This window comes from Boleophthalmus pectinirostris, unplaced genomic scaffold, assembly GCF_026225935.1.
Source record: "Boleophthalmus pectinirostris isolate CB_2022bp ecotype Guang Dong unplaced genomic scaffold, ASM2622593v1 HiC_scaffold_19, whole genome shotgun sequence".
NCBI classification, from domain to species: domain Eukaryota; kingdom Metazoa; phylum Chordata; class Actinopteri; order Gobiiformes; family Gobiidae; genus Boleophthalmus; species Boleophthalmus pectinirostris.
In genome coordinates, this window is record NW_026571140.1 from 32205079 (window position 1) to 32217219 (window position 12141).

General features: G+C 38.3%; 1 protein-coding gene across 1 annotated transcript in view; it reads right to left on the bottom strand.

Moving 5' to 3' along the window:
• Positions 1-12141, bottom strand: part of fbn1 (fibrillin 1) — a 194972-nt gene that overhangs the window by 117144 nt on the left and 65687 nt on the right. Inside the window, exons 9-11 of the mRNA XM_020938886.2 lie at positions 10675-10800; positions 1202-1354; positions 40-300 (exon numbers count right to left, since the gene is read on the bottom strand). Of these exons, the coding sequence (XP_020794545.2) occupies positions 40-300; positions 1202-1354; positions 10675-10800 (540 nt within the window). The remainder of the gene's footprint in view (positions 1-39; positions 301-1201; positions 1355-10674; positions 10801-12141) is intronic.

Genomic DNA, 12141 nt, shown 5'->3' on the forward strand with positions numbered 1-12141 from the left:
TGATACCATCTGAAACAGAAAAGAGATTTTTTTTTTAACCTGGCGGGGGCTGCAGAGGTAGTGTTGGGAATTGTGGGTACTGTCCTGGTCCTGGGCCTTGGATTGGGATTTGACCAGGACCCACTGGATACGGTCCTGGACCTACAGGGATCTGTCCAGGTCCCACAGGAATTTGACCAGGTCCCACAGGAGTATGTGGACCCACCGGGTACGGGTAGACCCCAGGACCATCTGGAACCCCCGGCACCCGACCTGGTGCCACCACGTCAGGAAGCTGCAGGCACAGTTTCTGATACTCCTCTGTGAATGAAAAGCAAAACTAAATGTTACAGGGATTTACAGATGACTTATTCATTGTTTAAACCAAAATACAGAATCGATGTAATAAAATCAGTGGGAATTATTTTAAACTTTACAACAAAAAATAACAAATATATAAAGCTGTATACTGTCAAATCTGTGAATATTCAATGTGACTTTTTATGTGGTAGACATTTACAGTATAATGTTAAAGGTGCACTATAAGTTTTTTTAAGGGGATGAAGATATTATTGCTTTGCCCAGAATGTCCCATAAGATGATATTATTTATATATCTCCATGGATACAAAGAGGTAACATCACCAAGCCGGGCAACAGGTCAAATCTGTGAAGATGAGTCTGCTTTCAGCAAAGCCTTTCCAGGTCTTATTTGTTAACATACTGTGGAACATTCTAGTCATACCCTTCAGAAAAGTTGCATAGGTCACCCTTAAAAACAAGACTAGAAAAAATGAAGAGGAAACCATCACATTAGTCTATAATAATTATAGCCTATATATTTAGTCCTAACTATAGATTGTATGACAGAAGTGGACTAAGTGTGATGTTGCCCACAGCGTTCAGCTCCAGTCAAATGAAGTTCAAATGAAGAGTTAAACACAAAAAAGACAAAATAGCGAAATAAAAACACCAGGATCATGAAGAGCGGGTTAATATGAACATTTTAAGACCAAACTGAGGAGGTTCACTCCAGCAGTTACAGAGACAGGGGCGACAATCTAGCAATGTAAAGTCAATTGTAGCCAGTGTGGATGGAGCCAGAAGCAACTCCATGCTCACTTCATGTTTGGAACGCAGCGGCTTGCAGGTTAGCTATGTCTGGTAATGTATACAGTCTATGGTCCTACCTGAAAACCTCAGTCCTTAACCCGGGCACTCACCTGACCCTCGGATGGGGCACATTTCGGGCGTGGACCCGTCGGACCAGCAGCGCCCAGAGTCACAGCAGCACTGCACTCTGGTCAACAGCTGTGAATTCTGGTTGGCACACCGTCCGTTCAAAACACTGCCAAAACAATAGCCTCCACGGGCATCTGTGGGGTAAAGAAAGACTGTTAGCAACACTTAAACTGTAATGTAAACAGCAATGGTCTGTATTGTCGTGATTAAAATTTTGAATGAATGAATTTATTTTTTTAAACATGTATAAACACAAGGCAAGTCATAATAGATGATCTCAAAAAATGTCCAAAAAGGAGTGGGAAAGAGTAGAAATTATTTAATCCCATCCCCTTTCCTAATTAAGTTTCTTGTTACTTATCAATAACTCAAGTGTTCAATAGATTAACAAAATAACAAAATTTTCATAGTTCATCAGTGTACTTCCTTTATATTTCTTCTTAACATTGCTTAAAATCTAGGCTCAGATCATTCCATAATTTGACATCAGAAATGGAGACACAAACTTTTCAAATTTTAACTATAACTGGACTAAAAATATATTTATTTATTTATGTATTCATCTAAGATAGTTAAACTGAGCCTTTGAGCGTCATCCAAAAGGAAATCAAGAGCTCAGGGTACAACCAAGACTGAACTATGATTCACAATCCAGAATGAAATCAGGTCTAAACCATGACTAAAACAGGTCTGAACCGAGGATTACCAACGAAAGCCATGAAAAGCCCAGACCAAAACAGAGGTCTACAGTCTAAACCAAAACTAAACCAAAGACAAAACAAGGACTAGACCTGTTTTAACCCATAACCAAATTATGTTTTTATGATGGCCAAGAGGTCTGGTCATGGCACGCATGCAAGGTTCTGTGCCGGCGTCAGTGTGAGATCAAGGTGACAAAACAAGGTAAGACTTTAACATTACTCCTAAAATAAATTTAGCGATTCAGTTTCCAATTTTGGCCTCACAACTTTTGTTTCCATTCCAGTACTGCTTTTTGGAACTATAAGAGTTGTAGCTCACCATCACATGACGCTTTTTCATCCAACATATAAACACTTGGTAAAAAATCTTGGAAAAAAGATCATTTTTCTCACGTGTGCACAATCTTGGGGCACGAGATCTTGTACCATCCCTAATCATAACCAACCATCTGTATTTGCATTTTATGATATTTTATATCCTTCTGAGACCCGGCCCATTCATTTGTGTCCTTTATAGTGGACATTAGGACTGGGTATCATTAAGAAGTTGCCGATACGATACAGACATCGATACATAGGCCACGATAGCATGCATATCTTGATACAGTGAGCTTTTGGTTCGATACGATACATTTCTAATCATTCAGATACAGTTCGATAAAAGATAAAGGCTAAATCATGGCTGTGATAATAAAAGTCTTTGTTAAACCAATTCTTGAGCAAAGTTAATATGAAAAATGCCCATTTTAATCACCAAAACAGTGAAAATGTCAAAAGTGTTGCATAAACGAGTTTCCTTCCACTACACAAGCAACAAAACTGAAGCGCTGTAACTAAATAATGTAGTAAAATATACCAAAAAATACTCTTAATGACATATCGATACAACAGAGCTCAATATCGATTCTGTATCATCACATTAAATGATATGATATATCTATATTTCAATATTTTTGCACACCCCTATTGGACATTGAGTTAACCAGTCTCTTTTAAGTGTTTTGACACAGACTCTTAATGGGGGGACTAGGTTTCTCTGCTTAAATAGGACTGGGGGATTATAGGGTACTATCATGTCCAGGATAAAAAATTAACTCAACAGGAGCTAGTTTGTGGCTGCACTATGATTTAAAAAATAAATAAATAAAAATTAAGAAATTAAAAGGGAGTCTAAAACCTTTTTGAGGTGACTGTAGAAGCTTGTCAGACATGTTGGTCATGTTTTTGTTAAATTATTAAGGTCACATGGATTTAACACCAAAATGTCCTCAGTGTCCATTACAGAGGACATGTTGCAAAATTATAAATAAAATATATATATTGAAGTACACTTTTTCTTCGGGTCCCAGGAGGATACAATGTGTACTTTTAGTGTGTGTGCACCTGCCCATGGACTGCAGATCGCTAGTAGCAGTAGCTAAATCTGGTACAAATCATGTTTTCTTTTGTAAGATTAATGCATTTGTACATGGTCTCTGACAAATAAAGAATAAGCAGAGCTAAACTACTATAACCACAAATGATTTCCATTTTGTATTAATCATAATGCACAGAGATTGAGCAAAAAGTGCCATTATATTACAACCTTGAAACGCCTGTACATCCAAATAAGCTTGATTTCTCTGCAAAAATTACGTAAATCTCACGTGGGATTAATCAAAAACTTGTACAGTCCCAAAATAAGTAGGACATGGGACAGATGGCCATACTGTCTATTGTCCAATACCTATAAAATATTTTAATGAATCCTTGTGAGACATTTCAAAGCATATGTTCAACATGTGGAACCAAAACCACAGTTTGAGACGCACTGATCCATATTCTGCGAGCGATACAATGAACACAGATGCTTTATGTTTTCATGTAATTACAGGGATGTTTCTTTAATAGCCATAACTTCCTGTTTCCTAGAGTCAAACGTTACATCCTGCAGATTTTTGGCACGGCGCGAGTGTGTCTAACTGTTAACATGATACTATCTTAAATATTTCATGTCTAATTTCACTCCCGGACCATTGAGCAGAGCCATGTGGTGACACTAAAAACATTTGGTTAGATTCATTATTGCGTTGCTTAAGCAGGGGTGACACTTGACAATAATAAATAATGCTGATGAATCGAGAGTGCAAACGGGGGTCAGTACTTCCTGCTTACGCACGTGCAGACAGAGTACTTAGGCTACTTCATGTACTGTTTGTGTCAAAAAGTTTTATTAACAAAACAAGTCCACTTTTAACTAAACCTTATTTTTGGACAAATGTTCTGTTCCTGTGTAAAACCCCTCACGTTTTACAAAATTTAAGGATGATGACGTGATGTTATTGTGCTATACAGCTATAATCTATGACACCTATGGATCATTATGTTATATTTTGCACATTTTAAACTGCAATAATCATCTGAAACGACTTAATAAAAGAAAATAGTTCACTAATTTCTGTGTTAGAAAAATCCAGTGCCAAATACGACCTGGCAAATACACTTTGAGGGTGTAAATGGTGAGAGGAAACAACTATAACATTAGTAAAAGCTCTAAAAAGACGATTTTATAATATGTCTGCTTTAAAACGGCTTTATAATTTCATGCATATCATACTCAAGGTGGTCTATTATTTGATTTATACTCCCAAAAATAGTAATTTATAAACTAGAGTGCATAAACAAAAAACAAAACAAGATTTCAGTAATAATAATAACACTAAAATTTGATATTGTGACATCAAATCATCAACACTTTGGTTTGAGCCTGAGCCACTTTTCAGATTTAGACTCACTTAGTTCCATTGCTGAGCTATTTAAAGCCACACTGTGTAACATTTAGCCAAAGAATAGATTAAAATAAAAGTTTTCTCATTTTAGATTTCATAGTTTTCATTGCACTGAAAAAATGTAGAAAAGCATGTGTCGTTTTTGCGACACACCACCTCTCAAAAGTTGCATGGAGTTACTTTAAAGCTGCACTGTGTAACTTTTCAGGTTGAGCTTGTCTCCACGGTGATGTCCACAGTATGGCATTAACAAATATATTCTGTATTTATTGAATTACGTGTCTTATTATTTCTCAAAACTACCACAAAAACACGCATTATTACAACAACATTACAAGTTGGCCCACTTCTCCACAGTGACTTGTAACTTGGCTTGCTTGTCTCCATGGCAATAGGAAAATTAAATGCCATACTGCAGAACTTTACAGGAAAACTAGTGGTGGACCCTCTACTAGAAAAGTTACACGGTGTTGCTTTAAAAATAACCAAAACAAAATACGCTTTGGGGGGCTGTATGAAATCTTTGGCAACTGAGATTTCTGGCTAAATCCTCAGACATTCCTCTCTCACAAACATCCTCTTCTGGGGGGTAGACAGCGCACGCACATGTGAATATGAGGTTGTATTAATGATCCTCGCTGACCCAAATTCTTCATGAGTCTGTTTTGGGTCAAATGGAGTAAAACGTGCCGGATTTGTAATGGTCCCTGCTGATTTGTCTGGGCGTGGTTGGATATGTAGTTCTTGTTTTTGGGGTATTTTGATGTTGCGATAAATCATGCAATGGGAAAGACTGTGCAATAGCAAAAGAAACATGCGATCACTCACAACAGAAGTTACTATGGGTATGAAAAATTGCTCTAATCACAGCAAAAAGTTATTCTCGTTTATCATTTGCAATATGTGAGGAAACAGTTGGATCTGTACACTGAAAAAAGCAATATCTGGGTAACTTAAAATGACTTAATTACAGTAAGAACATTTGACTTTATCTGAGTAGATTCAACTTGACAAGAAAAAAGATCTACCAATGGAATAAGGGTGTTTTTCTTAATTCCAGGAAAATTAGATTTAGTTTCTTATCTTAAGTGTAGCAAGATGTATTTTCATTTTTTAAGTACAAAAAGTCTTGTTCTGTTGGTAGATCATTTTACTTGTCAAGTGAAATTTTCTTAAATCATGATAAAACTTTCTTAATTCAAATCATCTTAACTTGGCTAGATTTTAGTTTTTTGCGATATACTACTTAGAAATCAATCTTAAAGGTGCACTGTAACTTTTCTGGTGAAGGGTCCGCTACCTTCTTGTCTCCATGGAGATGTCATTGGTTTGCCTGAAATGTTCCATGGTATGACATTAAAGGTGCACTGTGTAACTTTTTGGTAGGGGGTCTGTCACCTGCTTGTTTCTATGGAGATGTCATGGCTCTGCCTGGAATGTTCCACAGTATGACATTAAACAGCTCTACCTTACATTTATTCAATTACAGGTGGTTTTATAGCTCAAAAATACCTACAAAATTCCATGACTTTTCCAGGCTTGGAAAATGACATTTTGAATTTCTATGACTTTTCCAGGATTTTCATGACTGTGGGAACTCTGGGTTTAATATTATACTGTGAAATATTCCAGACAAAGCAATAATATCTGCATGGAGAGAACCATATGACAAACACTCCATCAGAAAAGTTACACAGTACACCTTTAAACATCTAATATTATTTATTAGGAGTGTTTCTATCGCTCCAAAATACATTAATTCCTCCTGTGTATATGGGTGCCTCTCCACAGATCTGAATGGTAATGTAGCATAGTGCTGTAACTGTGCATCTCCCTTGTGACTGATTGGTTTAATCTATACTGTGGAACATTCTAGACAAAGCAATAACATTTCCATGGTGATAAGCAGGTGGCGGACCCTCCTCTAGAAATGTTACGAATTACATCTTTAACAGGTTTTATGGGTCATGCAGTGAAAGCCCAGACAGTTTTCTATCGGAGTTCAGAACTAGGGCCCGATCACTGTATTAGCTATGAGCAATGCCTTTGTCATTGTAACACACCCTCGTCATGTTTTACCCTTTTTGAAAAACTGGACTCTCCATAATTCAAGAGTGTCAACAGTTCATCCATTTGGTGTGGACATAATCATCATTATTTATCAGAGCTGAAGTCCTCACAGCAGAGAGCAATAGTACCTGTCAGAGCCCACATCACTTTGAATACAGTGTGACTCACATCTGTCCAGTGAAAGGGAGCATATGTGCCATGTTTTCACATTTAAAAAATATATTTGTAAATCCACAACTCCACACTCACTCTGGATTTCACCTTAAACATAACCTTAAAACCAGGGCCTAACATTAACCATTTCCACAACCCAACAAATGTGTGAACCACAGACTGTATAAGCACATGGACTAAGGGAGTGTGATGTTCCTGATAGCGGCTCTAGTCAAATGAAGCTCACGAGGCTAGCAGTTGTTAGAATAAACTAGACGGTTCGCAAAAACCCCGGAAGTGCAAGTTCGGGCACCAGCCAATCAGCAAAAACTCATATATTCTGTGCTGGCAACGATTCCCGAGATCGAGGATTTAAAGCCGAAACAAAGAGAACGTTTGGTGAATTTTATCAAGGGGAAAGATGTTATTGCCCTTCTTCCTACAGGATTTGGGAAAAGCTTAATATACCAGTTAGCCCCGTTAGCGGCGCATTACATACATCATGACCAAATAGCAGTGATTGGTTAAATAAAAAAAGTACCCGCTTACTGTTGACCAAACGAATCCTAATGCTGAAAGGTCAGGCAGTGATCAGGCTAAGCAGTTGTGAATTGGGGTGAATTTGTAGCTTCATACTTAGGAATAGGAATTTATTTATGGACAAAATAGTGAAATAAAAACACCAGTATCATGTAAACCTCGGGTGGGCTATTTTTTCCATGGGGCCACACGAGAAACAGAAATTATGGATGGCCGGGCCAAAATGCTTGACTCAATTCTGCATAATATTAATTGTATTTCTTTATAAAACTGAGTAAATAGCATTGTTTTGACGAGCTGGTCAGACTAGTAAGAGTTTATATTATGACTAAGCAATGAAAAAGTGAGGTTGCCCTACAAAATATGTAATTTAAGAAAAACACCACTAAATAAATGCAATGCAGCTTTAGTCCATGCATGAGGTAAAATTATAAAATGTTAGGGATATAACAATATCCAAATCTACGATATTATCACGATATGTATCTCACAGTACAATATCTATTGCGATATTTTGAAGATGCTAATATAATTGTAGATGGGACATTTTTTGCTTTTAAAATACCTTGACAAGATTTTGGTGTGAATTATTTCCATCATAATCCCAAAAACATGTTTCTTCATGTTTCTGCACTGAAATGAAACATGGGATATGTAGTTCCCGATGTTTATTAGCTGTTGCGTCTATAAAACCAAAAACTTCGATTCAATATAGTGTGACAATCCATGATATTATTGTGTGACTTTTGACGATACGATATCACGATTTTTGGGTTATTGTTATATCCCTATAAAATGTATTTTTTTTGTAATTCCAAATTATCTTAAACCAAAGACCGTATGTGGCCCGGGAGCTGTACAACGCCTAGATCAGATGTAAAGTGTAAGGTTAAAATAGATTTTAAAACCAAAATGACAACAGTTACAGAGAGAGTGCCAATTTTTTAAAGTCAATTGGAGCCAGAGTTACGTATACAGTCAATGGTGGGAGCATAAAGCTGAAACCTTCAATAAAAAAACAGGATTTTCACTTACTCCAAAAGTGGTGGTGGTAAACTACTATTATAGCCACAGCTGCCTTGGGGTAGAGTGACAGAAGTGGGGCTGCCAATCTGACCACCGAGCTACAGCTGCGTCTCAAATGAAGGTCCACTCTGTAGCCTCATTAAATCTTAAATATTCTTAGTTAATCTGAAAGCCTCTTCGTTTCTCTCTGTGATTACTTCTTTTTGGTTCAAAGTGCACACATCTGATTGTTGTGGAAAAACAAACGATCGTCCAACGGTTGACCTACATTCCCTGGACTGGAACCTGCTCTTTCTTTTAGTGCCAAGAATGAAACCAAAACCAAAGCGGAATGGAAAATCTAATGCATTTAAACCAGACACTACACCACTGCTTTGATTTTTCTAACTCACTGTGACCAGAAAATAGTATATTGTAAATAGTTATAGTATTCAGAGTTGTTTCTGCAGACTTAATTTGTAAAGAGGTAAAACATCAAAACATTGTTGTAAAGTAGATCTGACTCAACAAGAACAGAGCAACAACAATGGAAGAATTTGCCCATTGGCCAGATGGTTTGAGGTTCAGTTCTTTGGTTTTCATCAATGCTTATTGTTGGAAAAGACAAACTGATTTCATTCAGTCGCAAAACATGACTGAAACCAATGGACGAAATCAATGGCTGTGACTGTTCCTATAGGGCAGGGGTGTCCAAACTTTGTTCATCAAGGGCCATATATCTAAACACAGACAAAGCAGAGGGCTGATCGAAGGTCGTAGATTGGTGCTTAATACAGTATAGTGAATAATTGAAATATGTACAAGTTTAACACATTAGAACGAGCCATCTGTCCTTATTCAAGTTAAGATCCTTAAAACTACACACTAAATATAAACCCTAACCCTATAATATAGCTTTATCAAGGTATCTATAGGGTCTTACATTGTGTTAAACTAACTACATCATGTTATAATCCTCATAAGCCTGGGCTAATATTTTATTTCTCAGAAAATTTGGATGAAATTATGGCAATCTGTAAACTCTAAAACATGCCTGTGAATATTTTGATTACGATTAAAGTAACAAATATTGAATTGAATATTGAATATGTATGAATATAGACAATATACTATATAATATACACATACTATATAACTAGGGATGCACGATCCAGCATTTTACGTTCCAGTACCGATGTAAATACTTCAGCTTTAAGTATCTGCAGAGTTGCGATATGAACCAATACCAGAGCATAGATTGAATATATAATTTATTTCCTTTAAACACAAATGGCAAATGATTAAATATTAACGTATTCATCATATAAAAAAACTACAGAACATCAAGGTGTTTTGGGCCAATATTCGTCAGTAAATCATCTTATTACACCAATTTATAGACCAAAATGAGATACAGAGTGAACCAATATCTTGGGCTGTTTATATGATGACAGTCTGAACAGAAGATGCAAAAGTGGCATTGCATCTTCACTTTTTATTCTGCATTTCAGACAAGCGTTTTTGGGAGGAAATCTGCATGCACACGGTGACGCAAAAGTATCTGGAATTCGATTGGGTATGCAGGCCATGTTTCTGTGTACTGTATGTGACGTAAATGTGTACGCAACATGAGTTTTGCGTCTTGGGCAGTGTAGACGGAAACGCTACGCTGGAGCATATTCAACTTTTCCACTCTGGAGTGTGGTTTCAGATTTTTGCATTTCTAAATATCTTGTCATTTTTACCCACAAGCGTTTTCATGTAAACAGGCCCTTGGACCGATAGCTGAGCCAATATCGGCACCGCTATCCATGATCATATCGGTGCATCCCTACATATAACTATACTAGTGTGTTTTATGTTTCAGTCTTCTAATACATTATTTACACAGTAAGTAACACAATGCTCCATGCCAAGATTAATGTGCCAATATAACGCATCGTATAGGACTTTAAGGGAGCAGCTATAGGTTAAACAAAATACATTTGTGGCTATAAAAGAACTAGAAACATGTGTGTTATGATTAAGTGTCATTTGTCTATTGTGTTCTCCACCTTAGACTACCTCATGTTTCTCGACTACTGGACTTCCTATATAGACTTCCGTGACTAATCCTGGTGAGTCAATAAATCATAGGACTTTCCATAGAAACGTCATCCGCGTCCATTTGAACTGAGAGCCGTGTCATGTGAAGCACCGGCCTGATGGATGGCTCACCTAAGCACCTGGAACCGTCCGCCGACGTGTAGTAGCCCTGGGGACACTTGCAGAAGTAACTGCCCACTGTGTTGGAGCACTCCCCCACACCGCAGATCCCGGGGATGTTCGAGCACTCGTCCAAGTCTGCACAGACAGAGAGGAAGAGAGGAAGACAAAGAGAGAGAGGGGGAAAGAGAAAGGGCGATAGAGGTATAGAAAGAGAGAAAGAGAGGGATGGAGAGGGAAAGAAATGAGGAAAATGAGAGAGGGGTACAGAATGAGAGGGAAAGTGAAGGAGTGAAAGAATGATAGAGAAACAGAAAGAGAGAGGGAAAAGGAGAGGAGAAAGAGTAAGTGAGGGAGAGAGGTTGCAGGGTAGCAGGAGAGGAAGAGAGAGGGGGTAGAGTGAGAGAGAAAGGGGGAGGGAAAGAGACAGAAAGAGAGAAAGAGAGACAGAAAATGAGGGAAAGAGATAGGGAGAGATGTTGCAGGGTAGATGGAGAGAAAGAGAGGGAGAGAGGGAGAGTGGGATAGAAAGAGAGAGAAATAGAGAGAAGGAAAGGGAGGGAGAGGGAAAGAGGGAGAAAGATAGGAAAATGAGAGAGGGTTGTAAAAAGAGAGGGAAAGTGAAGGAGTGAAAGAATGATAGAGAATGAGAAAGAGCGAGGGTGGGGGTAGAGGGAGAGAGAAGGAGGGAGGGAAAGAGACAGAAAGAGAGGGAGAGAGACAGAGAAAGAGGGAAAGAGAGAGGGAGAGGTTGCAGGGTAGAGGGAGAGAAAGAGAGGGAAAGAGGGAGAGAGGGAGGGAGATATATCAAGAGTGATAGGGAAATACAGAAAGAGAGAAAAAGGGAGGGGGAGAGAGAAAGAGGCAGAGAGGAAGAGAGAAGGAGGGAGAGTAAAAGAGGGGGAGAGATGGGGGGAAGAAAGATGGAGGGAGAGTAAAAGAGGGAGAGAGAGGTTGCAGAGTAGAGGGAAAGAAAGAGAAAGATGGAGAGAGGGGGAGTAAGAGAGGGAGAGAGAGGGGGAAATAAGGAGAGAGAGAAAAGTGGGAAGGAAGGGAGAAATAGGAAAAGAGGGAGAGAGAGAGGCGGGAAGGAAGAGAAGGCAGAGATGAGATGGCAGAGGCAGGACGAGAGAGTGATTGAGGAAGAGAGAGCGGGAGAGCGATAGAGAGAATAGGACAGAGAGCGAGGAAGAGAGAGAGAAAGAGGAGAGGCCTCGTTAATCTGAAATTCAAATTCTCTTTCTACAAAACAGAACTGTGATCAATTAGACTAACATGAAGCAGGGATGTCTGTGAAAGCAACTAAAGCCTCTTGTTGGCAGCGTCAGAGGAAACAGGGCATGTCACAGGATATTAAATTGCACTTTAAAGTATATACAAATTACAGTAAGAAAGAAGTGCGCTGTCTCCTGAAGTTTTCCAGTGTTGGAGGAGAGAGAAAGAGTTGCACCTAAATGAATATTAAGCTTACTTTATCTT